This window comes from Columba livia, chromosome 28 (assembly GCF_036013475.1).
Source record: "Columba livia isolate bColLiv1 breed racing homer chromosome 28, bColLiv1.pat.W.v2, whole genome shotgun sequence".
Lineage (NCBI taxonomy): Eukaryota > Metazoa > Chordata > Aves > Columbiformes > Columbidae > Columba > Columba livia.
In genome coordinates, this window is record NC_088629.1 from 1054099 (window position 1) to 1070548 (window position 16450).

A 16450-nucleotide genomic window follows, 5' to 3' on the forward strand; every position below is an offset into this window, starting at 1 on the left:
GTCTCTGTGTTCCAGCCGGGAGCGGCGGGGCGGGCCCGGACTACAGCTCCCGGCGGCCCCGCTGCGGGGGCGGCCCCGGTGCGGGCGCGGCCCGAGCGGCCACCGGGCGGCGACGGGAGCGTCCCCGGAGCTGCCGCTGCGCCTCGGGCTCGCCCGCTCCGCCACCCGCTCTCCTGCCGTAACCGCGGCCACCGGCCCCGCCGGAGCGGGGGGCTCGGCGGGGACGATGCTCGGCAGCATCCCGCCCACCGGGCGGCCCCGGGAGGGGCCGGGGCTGCGGGGAGCGGGGCGGCGAGCCCGCCCGTAGCCGCCCGCCCGGGACCGGGGGTGCTCCTGGCAGCGGGAGCCCCTGCGCCCGGTGCCGGCGGAGGATGCTCCAGGGCGGCGGCCGGACCCTCGCCCGCGGCTCCCGCCGCCCGGTGCTGCCCCGGGGACCGGCGGTCCCGGGCGGTATGAACCCCCGGCGGGGGCCCGGTGCCCGAGGGACGGCGACGGAGGAAGAAGCCCCGGGGCCGCGTTCTGGCTCCGGCTGGGAGCTCTAGGCCGGCTCTGCCGCCGGCATGCGAAGGTACCATTGAGGCCGGTTGCATTCCCGTGACACCCCGCGGAGCTTCTGGGAGTCCCGGTCCTGCGTGGCTGTGGGCGCTGCCCCGAGCACCCGTCCCAGGGGACTGGGAAGAGCTGCTGTCAGCATCCTTCTGCAAGGCGAAAGGTGGAGGCTGGCCTGTTCTGCAGAGCGTCCATTCCTGCTTCCCCGGCACCGGCTTCATCCTGGCGCGGTGCCGCCGGTTGCCCCGGGACTCCGGGGCTGGTTGTCCCCGTTTGCCGCCCGGGGCAGCCATGCCGTCCCCCAGCGAGTCCAGCCGCTCGCTGACCGGCCGCGCGTCCCGCAGCCTCACCCACCTCCGCGTCCAGCGGACCTGGCTGCAGATCCTGCTGGTGCTGGGCTTCATCCAAATGATCCTGGGCGTCCTGATCGTCACCTTCAGCCTGGTGGCAGCCACCATCACGCCCTCCACCAAGATCCGCCACTCCTGCCCGTCCTGGGCCGGCTTCTCGGTGAGTCTGGGGTAGCGTACAGAGGGGTCGGGTACATCTCCCTGGATGCTGAATTTGTCACCAGTCCCAAGGGAGTGTGGCCCCGCTGCTCCCCCACCCTCTGCCTGTGGCTGCCGCAGTGCATTGTGGGAGAATCCCGGGGGTTCCCCCAGGGTGACTGTGTGAGGGATGGAGACCCCTGGGTGCAGTGCAGGGTGCTCTCTGGAGGTGCATGGGGGTGACGTGCTCCTGGTCACACCCCAAGCAGGTTCGTGCAGGGAGGGGTGCGCAGGGTGCTGCGGCGGCAGCGAGGGGGACAGGATGCTGTGCCGTGGCGTTCGTGGGGTGGGGGCAGGACCCCGGCAGGCCCTTGGTGATGACCGTGCAGCACTGATCCTGGCCCAGAGCACCCGCAGTCCCCAGGCTTTCCAGTGCCCTGAATCAGCAGTTTCTCCCAGCTCGTGGCACCGTTGTCCCCACGGCCCTGCCACTCCCAGGCCGGCTCTGGGTCCACAGGGCTCAGGGGGCTCTGCCCACGGGTGGGGGCTACTCTAGGCCCCTCCACCTGGCAGAGACCCATCCTCATCCTCATCCTCACCCCTGGGCTTGTGCATCCGCAGCTGGCGCTGTCTGGGCTTGTTGGCATCGTCTCCTGGAAGCGGCCACTCACGCTGGTGGTAGGTGGTGCAGGGGGGACATGCTGGGGAGGGCAGCGTGGAGGGGCCAAGAGGCTCCCCGTGCCCCCCCGGCTCCACGCTCGGCTGGCAGCCCCTCTCCTCCCTGCCGCAGGTCACCTTCTTCACGCTGCTGTCGGTGCTGGGCGTCATGCTGAGCCTCGCCGGGTCCATCCTGTCCTGCCAGAACGCGCAGCTGGTGACGTCCCTGGGGGCCTGTGAGAGGGTGAGGCCAGCAGGGGGGCTGCAGCAGAGCCCCTGGGCGGCTCATCCATGGCTGCGGAGCTCTGGGGACACAGGGGGCTGCGGAGCAGGGGACGCACCGGTGGCTCTTGGGAAAGAGATGAGCACCCCGATGTCCCTCATGGCGTTCCTTGTCCCCAGGAAAGGGACCTGTGTGTCTGCTGTCAGACCCGCTCGGAGCCCCCGCCCGCCTCCTGCAGCCGGCACAGCGAGATGCTCACCATGTACCCCAACCCCGACTGCCGCAGCATCCGCGTGGCGCTCAAGGTGGGGGACGCGGGGGGTGCCCGGGGGAGTAGCAACGTGATGGCCACGGCTCACCCCGCTCCTCCCCAGGACCTGCTCTTCAGCGTCTGCGGCTTGACCGTCTTCTCCACCATCGTCTGCACTCTCTCTGCCGTTGTGTGCTGCATCCAGATCTTCTCCCTTGACATCGTCCATGTGGTGCGTCCCAGCCCTGGCCCAGCAGCAGACGGGATGGGGGTGGCCCTGGGGTGCCAGGGAAGGACCTGGCCCAAAACTGCGTGTGGATAAAGGCCCAGGACACACATTCCGTGCTGGTTTTCTGTGTGGGGGGTCCCAACTCTCCCTCCTCTCCCTGCAGCTGGTCCCCCAGCGCTCGAGCTCCGTGACACTGGAATGCACGTCCCCCCCTGACACCTTCCTACAGAGCATGATGGACTTCGAGGAATTCGTGCCGCCGGTGCCGCCACCCCCATATTACCCACCCGAGTACACCTGCAGTTCCGAGACCGACGCGCAGAGGTACTGGGCTGGGGCAGGATTGGGGGGGTCCATTTGTCCCCAAGCAGAGTTTGTCCCACCTGACGTGGCTTTTCCTGCCTGCACAGCATCACCTACAACGGCTCCATGGACAGCCCCATGCCGCTCTACCCCACTGACTTCCCCCCGTCCTATGAGACGGTGATGGGGCTGCGGGGGGACAGCCAGGTGGGATACGGGGGGGCGCGGGGAGGACCAGGCTCCCGCTCTGCCCGTGCGCTGACCGCGCCATCCCGCAGGCCACCCTGTTTGACTCGCAGCTGACGGACGGCTCGCACGCCTGCACCTGCGACCGCGTCCCCTCCATCGTGCTCAGCGGAGAAGGTGAGCGTGCCCAGCGACACCGCGGGACAGGACGAGGACTCGCGGGGACACCAGCCCTCCCCGGCGGCTCTTCACCCCCACGCACTCTGCTCCTCTTGCAGTGTCCATGGACAGCGGGTCCCTCATCATGTCCGAGATCATGGACATCCCCGGGGACAGCAGTCCGTCGGAGGACTCGTGCCTCCTGGAGCTGCAGGGCTCCATGCGCTCCGTCGACTACGTCCTTTTCCGCTCCATCCAGCGCAGCCGCGCCGATTACTGCCTGAGCGTGGACTGCGTGCAGTGCAGCCACCATGCGCGCAGCCCCACGCTGGGCTTGCAGGGGCCCTTCGAGGAGCGTCCCCAGCCCCGGGTGCGCGGGGAACGCTCCTACTCCTGCTCCACAGAGGAGCCCACTCATGACGGCATCTTGGTGGGGGGAGCTGTGACCCACAGCTGCAACCGCCTGGAGGGGCTGGCGCGCTGCGCGGGGCCCTGCTTCCCCGAGGTGCGGCTCAAGGAGAAGGGCTCTTGTCAGGGACGCGGTGGCAGCCGCTCCACAGGGCCCGGCGCCGGGCGCCTCGGTCACCCACGGCGGAACAGTGAGACCTCCTGCCCTTCGTCACCGGGGCTGAGCCAGCGCCCGCTCGTGAGGTCGCACAGTGACCCCGGTGTCCTGATGGGCGGCCGTGCTGGTAGGTGACACGTGTGTGGCGGCGTCCTGGATGCGCAGCGAGGTTTCGGCTGCGTTTGTGTGCTGGGGGGGCTGCCGGAGCCTGAGCACGCTCTTTCTGCTCCCAGCAGATTTCGGGGAAGTACTTTATACCAAAGCACTGGAGGACACTGTGTCCAACTCCTCTGCGGATACAGGTCAGGGCATGGATATACTGGGATATACTGGGATATACTGGGATATACTGGGATATACTGGGAGGTGGGGAGGGACCGCTGCAGCCCTTTGGAGGTCAGGCTCACCCTGCTGGGATGATGGAGACATACACTGGTACCGTTGCCTATTGGGAAGGGGGGACAGCGAGACCCCCGTGGGTTTTGGGGACATGGTGAGCGACGTCCCGGTGCTGAGCAGCGCTGTCCCCACAGGGCTGTGCTCAGCAGCCTGTCTGCTCCGCCACCCACACTGTGACTCCCCCCTGCTGCTCCGGGCCGGCTCGCTGGGGAAGGACAAACCGCTGCCCTCCAAGAAGGTGACGCAGCAGCTCTCACAGACGACGACCCGCTCCCTGGGGGACCTCAAGGTGTGCCGGGGCACCCGCGGGCTGGTGGCCAGGTTCCTGCAGAGACCCAGGCGCAGCCGAGCGCCCAGCGTGGAGCTGCCCGGCCACAGCGCCCAGGGCCACAAGCAGGTGAGCTCCAGTAGCCGCGGTGCTCCAGGGGACAGGGCCAGCTCCTCTTACCCGGGAAGCCCCATCTGCACCCTCTCCGCTCCCCACTAGAACGTTTACACTGGCCCTTCTGGGGTCCCCATTCCCCTGTTGCGCACCCTTTGGTGCATGTGGCTGCAGGCAGAGCCTCTTTCCCACGGCAGTGTTGTCACCCAGCCCTTCTTGGCGTGCCGGTCCTTTCCCCTTGGCCCCCGCCGTATCTGCAAGTGGGAAAATCACGTGTGTCACAACAGCTTCAGCTTTGTCCCTGAGTCACCGCAGCCCGTAGGCAGCTGCTGGGACATCCCGTGCTCATCTTATGGGATGCTGGTGACCTTGTGAGGCCCCGATGGGAGTGATCCCGTCCTTAATGACACCGTCCACGCGTGACACATGCCTCTGCCACCCCCGCTGCCCCGTCCCGCTGGGTGCCAGGGGCAGGGGTGCTGCCCGCGCCGCCGCAGCCCGTCCCCACGGGGTTGCAGGTTCCCTGGAGCGCCTGGCCGGGAGCGGAGCGGCCCCAGGAAGGCATCCACCTGCAGAGCTGCGGGGACCTGAGCTCCACCTCGTCCCTGCGCCGGCTCCTGTCCACCCGCCGGCTGGAGCGCGGCCGCCTGCGGAGCCTCGGCGGGACCTGCAAGGAGAGCGTCCTCTGACCGCGCGCCCTCCCGCGGGGACCCCGCTGCGGGGACGGGGGTCCCGCTCGGGGCCAGGGCCCTCGGACGTTGCTCGGACGTTGATTCTCGGCAGGGCTGGGTCCTGCGCCAGCGCCCTGGGGGCTCGGCAGGGTCCCTTCCCCAGGGCGAGGGGCTGGTCCCCTGCGGTGGCCGCTGGGGGCCGAGGCGGCCGTGCCTGTCCCCTGCCCTGTCCCCTGCGCGGGCCGTGCCTGTCCCCTGCCAGCCGTGCCTCTACTCTGGGATAGCCATGCCTGTCCCCTGCTCTGTCCCCTGCGCTGGCCGTGCCTGTCCCCCACCCTGGCTGTGCCTGTCCCCTGCCTTGTCCCCTTGTGCCAGCCGTGCCTGTCCCTCATGCCAGCTGTGCCTGTCCCCTGCCCTGTCCCCTGCCCCATCCCCCGTGCCAGCTGTGCCTGTCCCCTGCCCCATCCCCCGCGCCAGCTGTGCCTGTCCCCCGCCCTGTCCCCGCGCTGGCCGTGCCCGCCCCGGGGTCCCCAGGCGCGTTGCGGGGCCGGTCCCGCGGCGCTCGCAGCCCCCCGCTAGAGACCGAATAAAACGTGGTCACGTGGTCGCCTCCCCAGCTCGCTCCCGGGACCGGCACCGGGGAGGGGCGGGACCGCGCTGGTCAGCTGAGCGGCCACGTGACGGGGGCGGGGCACCGGCCGCTCGTGTCCCCGGTGGCGGCTCCGCGGGCGCGGGGCGGCGGGTCCCGGTGCGTGGCCGTGGGGGCGCAGCGTGTTGCGCAACCGGGGCGGTGCCCGGTACCCCGCGGGTCCTGCCGGGTTTTCCCGGTGCCGGGGACGGAGTGAGCGACTCCGCCGCCCCTGCGGCTCCGCGGCCCCGTTACCATCGCTAGATAGAACCGGCGCCCGCTGTCTTGCTCAACCGGGGCCCAACGCCGCTCCTGCACCCGTGCCCCGGGCGTGGGCGGAACGGGAAGCCCGGGTGGCCTTAAAGGCGAGGCCGCCAGCGAACCCGGGGCTGTTGGCGCGGCCGGGACCGGCTCGGGGTGTCGCCGGGACAGACGGGTTCCACGGTGCTGCCGCTTCTCCCGGGGGACACGGAGGGGCCATGGGGGCCGCCGTTGTCCTGGGCTGGCTGCTGCTGCTGCTGGTGGTAGCGCGACCGGCCACAGGTGAGCACAGGGACATCGCGGGGGTGGCAATGGGACAGTGTGGCCGGGGGACCCTGGGGCAGGCACAGGAGCCGGGGTGCCCGGGCAGTGATGGGGTGTGGAGCGCGGGGGCAGCGGCAGGACAGCCCTGGCAGGGACGTGTCCCGGATCAGCAGCTGCCCCCACTCTGCCCGTGCCCCCCCAGGCGCCCGGCCCTGCAGCCCCAAATACTTCGGGCGCGATGCCATGGTGTGCGTCTGCAACGCCACGTACTGCGACACGCTGGACCCCGTGGTGCTGCCGGCCCCGGGCACCTACGTCAAGTACGAGAGCAGCAAGGCCGGCAAGCGGCTGGAGCGCAGCCAGGGGAGCTTCCAGCGCAGCCTGCGCGCCCCAGGTACCCGCTGCGGGCGCTGGGGCCACCGCGGGACCCCCCGGCACCCGCCCTCACGCCGCCTTCCCTCCCTGCAGATCTCATCCTGACTGTGGACGTGACGCAGCGGTACCAGAAGGTGAAGGGTTTTGGTGGCTCCATCACCGACGCAGCTGCCATCAACATCCTTTCCCTGCCAGAAACAGCCCAGGATCACCTGCTCCGCTCGTACTTCTCTGAGGAAGGTGAGGGATGGGGACAGGGGATCCTGCAGCCCGGCGGCCAGTGGGTCTTGGAGGCCACTCGTCCCACTGTCCACCTCTGTGTGTCCCACCCCGCTGTGCCCGGCAGGGCTGGAGTACAACCTCATCCGCATCCCCATGGCCAGCTGTGACTTCTCCCTCCACGCCTACACCTACGACGACGTTCCCTTTGACTACGAGCTTGCCCACTTCAGCCTGCGAGACGAGGACACCAAGATGAAGGCAAGCGGTAGCAGAGTGGGATTTTTGGGGGGGCACAGGGGCTCAGCTCAGGTGATCCCCTCCTCCAGATCCCCCTCCTGCACCGAGCCTTGGCCATGAGCAAGCAGCCGCTGTCGCTGTACGCGAGTCCCTGGACCTCCCCGACCTGGATGAAGAGCAGCGAGTCCTTTGTGGGGAAGGGCACGCTGAAGGGACAGGCAGGGGACAAGTACCACAAGACCTGGGCCAACTACTTTGTACGGTAAGAAGCTCCTGGGGCTCGGGGGAGATACCCAGGGGCTCCCCAGTGGTGGAACTGGGGAGACCCCCTGGCTCACCGCTCACCCCTTGCACCCCAGGTTCCTGGATGAATACGCCAAGCACAACTTGACCTTCTGGGCGGTGACGGCGGAGAACGAGCCCACGGCCGGGCTGATCAACAACTACCCCTTCCAGTGCCTGGGGTTCACGGCTGAGCAGCAGCGGGACTTCATCGCGCGGGACCTGGGCCCCGCGCTGGCCAACAGCTCCCACCGCCACATCCGCCTCATCATCCTGGACGACAACCGCATCCAGCTCCCGCACTGGGCCAAAGTGGTGAGTGCGGCGTATCGCTCATCCCGCAGCACGGAGCCTGTGGCCGTGGCTCTGTCCTGCGGGACCCAGTGGCGATGGACTCTTCTCCCTGCCAGGTCCTGGAGGATGAGGAAGCAGCTCGTTACGTCCACGGCATCGGCATCCACTGGTACCTGGACTTCATCGGTCCCATCCAGGACACGGTGGTGCCCACTCACGAGCTGTTCCCCGACTACTTCATCCTGGCCACCGAGGCGTGCATCGGCGCCCATTTCTGGGAGCGGGACGTCATCCTGGGCTGCTGGGAGCGGGGGAACCAGTACAGCCACAGCATCCTGACGGTGAGGCTGCGGCACCGCCCTGCACAGCGGGTCCTGGAGCGGGGTGCTGGTGCGTTCCCCCTTCCGTCAGCACCCCACTCTTTGGGCAGATGTCTGGGATGTCCTGTTACAGAACCTCAACAACTACGTGACCGGCTGGACCGACTGGAACCTGGCCCTGGACCTGGAGGGGGGACCCAACTGGAGCAAGAACTACGTGGACAGCCCCGTCATCGTGGACAGCAGCGAAGGTGTCTTCTACAAGCAGCCCATGTTCTACCACATGGGGCACTTCAGGTGGGTCAGGGCCACCCCCTGGCACCAGCCCAGCTCCGTGGTTGCAGGAGCAGCTTTTCGGGAGGGGAACAGGGCAGGTGTGTCGGGAGGAGTGCTCGGCCGGGGTCTGACTCGCTTCTGGTGCCCGTGCAGTAAGTTCATCCCCGAGGGCTCCCAGCGCGTGGGGCTCGTCGCCTCCAAACAGTCCAAGAAGACAGAGCTGGAATACACGGCTTTCCAGCGCCCCGACGGTGCCGTGGTGGTGGTGGTTCTGAATCGGTGAGTACAGGACCCCATCCTGCCAGGCGTGTGCGGCTCAGCCCTGCGCACCCCGCAGCTCTGACCCTGCTGCTGCTCCTCTCCAGGTCCCCGCAGAACGTCACCTTCGGCTTGGCCGACACCGTTGGCCTCATGGCAGCCGTGGCTCCGGCCAACTCCATCCAAACCTACCTGTGGCAGCGGCAGTGATGGGGCTGGCATGCCCGCGGCTGGCCGGGGGTCTGATCCGGAGCAGCCCGGCGCTGCCCGGGGGCACGGAGGAGGTGGCTCTGTGCTGTGCGTGCCGCAGCAAAGCCTGGGTGAGCCAGAGGAGCGAGCTGAGCCGGGGAGCACCATGCATGTGTGCAGAAGAGTTGGGGGCACCGGTGCCCCGGGGGGTGGAGATCCCACAGGCTGTGAACGCTGTTCTCACCGCTGCTCTGACATTAAATGCTGATGCTGCCTCAATGTCTGTGGCTGGAAGAGGAAGGGCCGGTTCTCTCCCGGGTGCTGTGGTTTGGTGCCACCTGGGCAGGGAGCCTGTGGGTTCTACCCTGCAAGCTCCGGGCCCTGGAGCAGGATTTTGGGTGGAGCGCTTGGTGGGGAGCCCTGGGCAGGGTTTGTGGCCAAGCTTCAGCTTTCTGTGCTTTTCCTGTTCTGTTGGAGCCGCTCGCACTGGGTGCTGGGCTGGGGGGTGTGTGGGTCACATCGCACCCAGGCCAGGGTGCTGGGGGCTCCATGGGCTTAGGGCTTGGAGGTAGAACCAGCTCAAGGAGCAGCTCAGCAGGGTGTGAGCTGGCTCGGGACGGGGTCAGGATGTCTGCAAGCTTCTCTTTGGGCTTTGCAGGAACAGGGGTGCCAGGCTGACTGTCCCCTGCCATGGGGTGCACTGTGCCCACCTGGGGATAGGGTAGAGCAGCCCCCGATGCCATGAGGAGGCTCAGGGTGCACTCAGGGCTCAGCACCCATCACGGAGCCGGGGCAGCTTGAGCAAGTGGGCATGGGGCCAGGAGTGGGTGCTGAGCGCGGGCGCACCCCGGAAAGGGGAAGGAGCTGGGACAGGGCGTGCGGGGCGGAGGAGGAGGAGGACAGGGAGGGCAGGATTGCAGGCGGGGTGAGGACGGGAGGCCGGGGTGATCGGGGTCAGGATGCTCCCAGTGCTGCGTGGGCCGGCACTGCCCGCGACGGGGCTTCAGTGGGTGCCAGGGTCACCCGGTGGAGCTGGCACGTCCCTGTGCCAGGACGCAGGAGCCCTGCGACCCCACGCTACCCAAGTCCTGGGGGCACAAGCATCCTGTTCCTGCCCCGAGGCTGTTTGTGTTTGTCCACAAGAGGGACATATTTCTCCAGGATTGACACCGAGCTCTGCTCCCAGCATCCTGGAGCAGGACTGCCCTTCCACCTGCTTCTTCCTTCTAACGTTCTTATTTACCGTCTTCCTTTAATTTTTTACCAGCCCTGGTACTAAAGCCAATACCCAGGTGTTGAACCATCCCAGGACATATAACTTTGTCCCTGTGCTCTGCTCGAAAGGACCGACTGAGTTAAACAGAGAGGGGGCGAACCCTCCAACCTCATTGGACTCAGCTCATTAATTCTTGTGCAAAGTGCTGGTGGGACTGAGAGGATGGGACCCCCAGCATCTGGAACTGGTGCCCACCAGCAAGGTCTGGGAGGACCCTGGAGCCTGAGCCACCACCGCGATGCTGCACCGCGAAGCCGCACCGTGACTCCCGCTTCGGCACCGACATGTTTGGAGCCGCCATCCCCATAAAGCCAACTCACCCCAGCTCCATGTTCCTGGGGTCCCTGTCCCCACTGGCTAACGGACAAAATTCACCCCCCCAGCTCCTCCGCCTGCTGCAAACCCCGTGAGAAAACCCGTGTGCTGGGAGTGGTGTGGAGAAGCGGCTCAGGGAGGATTTATTTGGTGGGGTTTCCCGGCACCTCCCGTGCCACCCGCTGCGCGCCGAGGTGTGGCCGTTCCCCTGGGTCTCACTTTTCCTGCTCATCAGGAAGCTCTTATCTCCTATCAGCCCGTGCTGCCAGGGATGAGCTCCAGCAGCCTCCGCACTGGTTTTGCTCTGGGGAGCTGTGGGGCTGCCAGATTGCGGTCGGGTTTGGGGAGGCAGCGCCAGACCCCAAAAATGAGGTGGAAAAGTGTATCTGGGGCACCCTTAGTGCTCGGCACAGGGTCAGGAGGCAACTGATCACTGTGGTCAGCCGGGACTGACCTATTAATGACTCCTCAAAACTGGGGCTTATTAGCCTGGGTGCAGCACCCGGCTGGCACGTTTGTCACAGCTGGAGGTGGCAGAGCCGCGGGGACAGGAGCTTCATTCCAGTCTTGCCTGTTTGTGCCGTGAGTTGTCATCGGGGGTGCCCAGCCCTGTCTTGTCCCCTCCCCGGTGGCAGCTGGTGTGGGTGCCCACGGGTGGCAGGCGGGGGTGCGGGACCGTGGCAGGGCAGCGCTGGAGGGTAGAAAGAACTGGGATGAGTCGAATTGCCCCACAGCTGCATCTGATGTGCCAGAAATGGAGAGAATTAGTCATGGAGCCCAGAGAGGGAATGGAGCCGGTTGACCCTGCGAAGAGAAACTCTGAGCTCTGCTGTTCATGCTCTTGGACTTTTTGGATGGGACGGTTGGTCTTGGAGGAGCAGGGAGTGTTCCTGGAGCAGAACTGGGGGGTCAGGGCAGCGGGTTCCCCTCCGTGGGTCTGGTTGTCATCACTGAGGGCACCTGGGGGCTCACTCCCCACTGCCACCTTTGTGGTGGGTGATGCCAAAGGCTCGGGCACAGCAGCACAGCCACGTTTGCCACCGTTGCCTGGGGGTCCTGGACCCCCCCCCACGCTGGGTGTACCGGCCACAGCAGCTCTGGGGGGGGCAAAACAGGGGAGCTGGGGTGACGGGCAGGGGGTAATCACCCAAGGTGCTCATTAGCAGGGTGCTCTACAGCACCCACAAGCTCTGCTGTGCTCTAGGGGTTCATCCAGCCCCAGCCTGATGGAGGAATGAAGTCAGCTCTTCCTTCACGGTGCCGCGGTGGGTTCTCGGAGGTGCCCCATGCTGCATCTCTGTGTTGCTGAGGATTGTTGTGAGCCAGCACGATGCCCCCGTCACTCCTCTCTGGTGGCTGATGCCCTCGCATGGTGGCGGGTGGCAAGGAGGGACCCGGCGTTCCACGATGAGGGGACGCACAATGCTCTGGGTCCGAAACCAGTGGTAGGTTGGGGACGGAAGGAGCGTGAGGAGGAGCTGTGGGGACAGGTGTCACAGCAACACCCCGTCAAGATGAGGTGGGGAGGCTGGAGCTGCCCGAGGAGGAGGAGGAGGAGGAAGGCTGGCAGCAGCCCAGCCCGGGGAGCAGGCGGAGGCGGGTGGGCTGTGGCCTCCTGGGAGGGATGGACCCACCTCACCCTCCCGCAAACCGAGGGTCTTTGGGGGTGGGGGGCAGGACGGAGCGCGTGGCAGGAGCTCCCCAGCAGTGGAAGGAGGAGCAGGGGAGGAGGAGACGGCGCTGATCCAGCCGGGGAGCACAGCCTGCGCCGCCACCCCCTCCTGCACCTGTATCTGCGTGGGCTGGGGTGCCCACGCTCACACGCTCTGCTCCCCAGAAGCCACCGGAGCCGGGGGGCGCACGGAGGGGCCATGGGGGCCGCCGTTGTCCTGGGCTGGCTGCTGCTGCTGCTGGTGGTAGCGCCACCGGCCACAGGTGAGCACAGGGACATTGTGGGGGTGGCAATGGGACAGTGTGGCCCCGGGACCCTGGGGCAGGCACAGGAGCCGGGGTGCCCGGGCAGTGATGGGGTGTGGAGCGCGGGGGCAGCGGCAGGACAGCCCTGGCAGGGATGTGTCCCGGACCAGCGGCCACCCCCACCCTGCCCGTGCCCCCCCAGGCGCCCGGCCCTGCAGCCCCAAATACTTCGGGCGCGATGCCATGGTGTGCGTCTGCAACGCCACGTACTGCGACACGCTGGACCCCGTGGTGCTGCCGGCCCCGGGCACCTACGTCAAGTACGAGAGCAGCAAGGCCGGCAAGCGGCTGGAGCGCAGCCAGGGGAGCTTCCAGCGCAGCCTGCGCGCCCCAGGTACCCGCTGTGGGCGCTGGGGCCACTGCGGGACCCCCCGGCACCGTGGGCTCAGCCGGGGTCTCTCTCGCAGGGCTGCTACTGATGCTCAATGTCTCCGTGCTGTACCAGCGTGTAAAGGGTTTTGGTGGGTCCCTTTCTGACGCTGCTGCCCTGAACATCCTGGGGCTGTCCCAACCAGCCCAAGACAACCTGCTGTGCTCCTACTTCTCCGAGTACGGTGAGCGACGAGGGTGACAAGGGCTGCTCATGGGGTCCCGGGAAGCAGCTGCACCCATCCGTGCTGCAGGGACACCTGGCGCCCCGCCGCCTGCTCCTGATGCTTTTGCTGCTCCGCAGGGATCGAGTACAACCTCGTGCGGCTCCCCATGGCTTCCAGTGACTTCTCCGTGCGCCCCTACAGCTACGACGATGTCCCCAACGACTACGAGCTGAAGCACTTCAGCCTGGCGGAGGAGGATGTGAAGATGAAGGTGGGGAAGCCATCGGTCCCCGTCTCCTCTCTTGCTGGAGCTCCCGCGCGTGCCGGGACCTCCGTGACCATGGTGGGAGGGTGCGTGGGGACACCCCATGGGAGCCGGCACCTCCTCTGGGACGTGTCCCAGCACATCCCAGTTGGTACTGGCAGGACGTGGAGCTGGGGACACATGGTTGGTGCTCCCAGGGAGTCCATTGAGTGCTCCCCCTTCTTCCCGCCCTGGGCGTCATGGTTTTGGGGGGCTGAGACGGACCCTCTGCCCCCTCCTGCAGATCCCCCTCCTGCACCGAGCCTCGGCCATGAGCAGGCGGCCGTTGGCGCTGTATGCGAGTCCCTGGACGGCTCCAGCCTGGATCAAGAGCAACAGGGACATCCGTGGGACGGGCATGCTGAGGGGACGGGCAGGGGACAAGTGTCACAAGACCTGGGCCAACTACTTCATCAAGTACTGTCCCCTGGGGCCGGGATGCTCGAGGACCGTAAGGGGCCAAGGAACAGGTTGGGGCAGACGGGGGCGGCTGACGCTGCTCCCCACCTTTTCCTCACCAGGTTTCTGGATGAATACGCCAAACACAACGTGACCTTCTGGGCAGTGACGGTGCAGAACGAGCCCCGCGCCAGGATGCCCACCTTCCCCCAGTTCCCCACCATCTCTTTCACCGCCGAGCAGCAGAGGGACTTCATCACCCACGACTTGGGGCCCGCGTTGGCCCGCAGCCCCCACCGCACCCAGCTCCTCATCATGGACGACCAGCGCATGTACCTCCCGCAATGGGCTGAGACGGTGAAGAGCGAAGCCCATGGCCCTGCCCGGCTCATCCCTCTCCCTCTGCTCCCTGTCCCACTAAACCCTTGGGTTTGCGCTGACGATTAAGCCAGCAGCTGCTCCCAGCCCTAGATAGAGCCGGAGTTAAACCAGGTCTACCAGAGAGGGAGCTGGGCTGGCTAATTTGGTAGCACCGCCTCCGCGTGTGCCTGGCTGAAGCAGGGACGGGAGGTGGCATCCGTGTCCCAGATTCCCCCGGTGTGGCACCGACAGGCACTGCTGCCCCAGCTCCTTCTCCGGGTCGAGTTTCGGCTGATTTGGCTTCCCCATCGCGATGCCAAAGAGCTGTTTGTGGGAATTAACCTGCCAGCTAAAAGGAAATAAAGGTGCTCCCGGCTCGAGTGAGGCTGGAGCTGCTGGGGAGGGCACAGCGTGTCCCCCTGTCACCCCAAATCAGCAGCACCCGGCGACAAGGCAGGTGCAAAACCAGCCCTTTGGGAGGGATGCAAAGGGATGACTGGTCAGAAATGGGGGTGAGGTGCCCACCAAGGGGCACATCACCCCCTGCACTCTGTGCCAAGCAGGGTGCTGGAGCCGTGTTGGGGTGCTGCTCGTGGCTTGTTGCTTGGGGTGCTGAATGGAGGGGGATGTGGGCGTGCGGTGCCTGCAGGAGGGGACAAAGGGGGATGTAAGCGGCCCCGGGGACCCCACTGGTGCGTGGGGTCTGTGTGTCCGTCCCCATGGGGCTCGGGACGCTGGTGTCCCCGATGTGAGTTGTCTCCTCTGCTCCCCCCCAGGTCCTGGGTAACAGCACTGCTGCCGGCTATGTCACCGGTGTGGCGGTTCACTGGTACCTGGATGGCGTCGTCTCGGCCACCTGCAGCCTGGGGGTCACCCACAAACTCTTCCCCGACCATTTTCTCCTCTACACCGAGGCCTGCAACGGCTTCCTCAGCCGCCAGTTCTCCGTGGCCCTGGGCTGCTGGGAGCGAGGGGAGCGCTACAGCCACAGCATCCTGACGGTACAACCCCCGGCTCTGCCCGCCTGGGTCTGGGGGCTCAGCCCGGCCCTGCTCAGCCTCTTCCCCCCCTGCACAGGTCCTGAACCACTTTGTGACCGGCTGGACCGACTGGAACCTGGCCCTGGACCTGCAGGGTGGCCCCAACTGGGTCAAGAACTACGTGGACAGCCCCGTCATTGTGGACAGCAGCAAGGACGTTTTCTACAAGCAGCCCATGTTCTACCACCTGGGGCACTTCAGGTGGGTCATGGGTGGAGTGGGGGGGCTCAGGGGTTGTCACCAGCCTGGGACGGGGGTCACAATCGCTCTCTGCTCCTCTCCCTGCAGCAAATTCATCCCCGAGGGCTCCCGGCGCGTGGGGCTGCGCAGCGTCCGCCAAAACCCCTCCTGCCAGCTGGAGCACGTGGCTTTCCTGCGCCCCGACGGCGCTGTTGTCCTCGTCGTCCTCAACAGGTCAGGGGACAGCCTGGGTGGGGGGACACTCAGCCACAACCCGCTCAACCCCTCTCGCTCCCCAGGTCCAGCTGGGATGTGCTGTTCGGGATCTGCGACCCCAGCGTTGGTTTCATCGAGGCCGTGTCTCCGGCCAACTCCATCCAGACCTACCTGTGGCAGCAGCAGTGACACCGGGCAGGGTTGGGGACAGCACTGCGCGGTGGGGGGTCTCTGGGGGTCAGTTATTCCCCTGCTCTTTCCAGCATCCTTCAATGATGGGAGTGGGTGGTGACCCGGTGCAGCAGGGATCCCCCAGCACGAGGGGCTGTGGGTGCTCCTGACACTGGGGTCTCCCATGGCTGATGTGTTGGCGCTTCCCATCCTCCTCCCTGCCCCCAAAAACCCTCCAGCCCCCCAAATCTCCCGCCGCTCCGTCTCCTGGACCACGCTTCCACACGTGGCTCCACCGAACCCTTCGCGTGTCGCTCGGGCGCCAAGTAAAGCCGTGACGCGCTCCCTCCGGAATGCGCCGTCCCCATCAGTGTTTCCTTTACGCTCTCGGCAAGGGCTCGGCTTTCCTCGGCAAAGGGCGAGGGGTGCCCCGAAGGGCTCCGGCCCCGTGGCCGGCATGTGGCCGCCTTGTTTAGCACTGCAGCTGGAGCCCGCGCCGCTCGCCAGCTCTTGATTCGTTTCAGATGTGCTGGTGGCTTTCCCGAGCCTACTCTTATTCTTTTTTTGGTTTAATTCTTGTATTTTTTTCAATCAAAATGTCCTGCTGCACCAGGGCGGACACTGTAGAAAATGGAGAGTGATTCTATCAATGTCCCGTCCACCGAACGTCACAGGCAAAATTGATGCCGTCTCTCAGAGCTCATGTCCAGCCACCCTGAGCCGGTGTGGCCTCCGGACAGAGTCCCCTCTATCCCGGCCGTGACCGACATGGAGCTCCCAGCCCGCAATTACCTGACCAGCCTGTTTGCTCTCCTTAAATACCAGTTACAGTATTTGCTCGCTCCAGCCTTTGGGAACGTTACCAGCATCTTTGAAGTCCTGGAACGAGAAAGCCAGAGCGCTCCTTGGCAAACTCCCCTTCTGTGGGAGCTGCCGAGTTGCTGATGTCGGGGGAAAAAAACCTAAAAAAATAAGGAAAAAAAGAGGTTTAACAGCTGTTTTCTGGGAG

The 16450-nt window shown here is 66.4% G+C and overlaps 3 protein-coding genes across 11 annotated transcripts; all 3 read left to right on the forward strand.

Moving 5' to 3' along the window:
* Positions 1-108: 108 nt before the first annotated feature.
* Positions 109-5666, forward strand: ENTREP3 (endosomal transmembrane epsin interactor 3). 4 transcript variants are annotated; one of them, XM_065043007.1, is made up of 12 exons: positions 109-1059; positions 1659-1715; positions 1828-1938; positions 2097-2222; positions 2292-2399; positions 2560-2720; positions 2807-2906; positions 2978-3062; positions 3164-3736; positions 3843-3911; positions 4143-4405; positions 4859-5666. In XM_065043007.1, exons 1-12 carry the CDS (start codon positions 841-843, stop codon positions 4979-4981), a joined length of 1995 nt encoding a protein of 664 aa, XP_064899079.1. In that variant the 5' UTR covers positions 109-840; the 3' UTR covers positions 4982-5666. The 4 variants fall into 4 exon arrangements, with proteins under 4 accessions (XP_064899079.1, XP_064899077.1, XP_005514822.3 ...); XM_065043005.1 differs by having other exon boundaries at positions 4888-5666; XM_005514765.3 differs by having other exon boundaries at positions 4909-5666.
* A 95-nt stretch (positions 5667-5761) lies between these two features.
* On the forward strand, positions 5762-8946 carry LOC102090559 (lysosomal acid glucosylceramidase). 2 transcript variants are annotated; one of them, XM_013371276.2, is made up of 10 exons: positions 5763-6232; positions 6417-6608; positions 6683-6829; positions 6936-7069; positions 7138-7310; positions 7408-7645; positions 7741-7965; positions 8078-8241; positions 8374-8499; positions 8586-8946. In XM_013371276.2, exons 1-10 carry the CDS (start codon positions 6169-6171, stop codon positions 8686-8688), a joined length of 1566 nt encoding a protein of 521 aa, XP_013226730.2. In that variant the 5' UTR covers positions 5763-6168; the 3' UTR covers positions 8689-8946. The 2 variants fall into 2 exon arrangements, with proteins under 2 accessions (XP_064899125.1, XP_013226730.2); XM_065043053.1 differs by lacking the exon at positions 6417-6608 and having other exon boundaries at positions 5762-6232.
* A 620-nt stretch (positions 8947-9566) lies between these two features.
* Positions 9567-15795, forward strand: LOC102095983 (lysosomal acid glucosylceramidase-like). Of its 5 annotated transcripts, none has more exons than XM_065043012.1 (11): positions 9567-10840; positions 12096-12193; positions 12378-12569; positions 12643-12789; positions 12909-13042; positions 13320-13492; positions 13597-13831; positions 14611-14835; positions 14912-15075; positions 15163-15288; positions 15354-15795. In XM_065043012.1, exons 1-11 carry the CDS (start codon positions 10719-10721, stop codon positions 15457-15459), a joined length of 1722 nt encoding a protein of 573 aa, XP_064899084.1. In that variant the 5' UTR covers positions 9567-10718; the 3' UTR covers positions 15460-15795. The 5 variants fall into 5 exon arrangements, with proteins under 5 accessions (XP_064899084.1, XP_064899083.1, XP_064899085.1 ...); XM_065043011.1 differs by having other exon boundaries at positions 9571-11120; XM_065043013.1 differs by having other exon boundaries at positions 9579-11703.
* Positions 15796-16450: the final 655 nt, after the last annotated feature.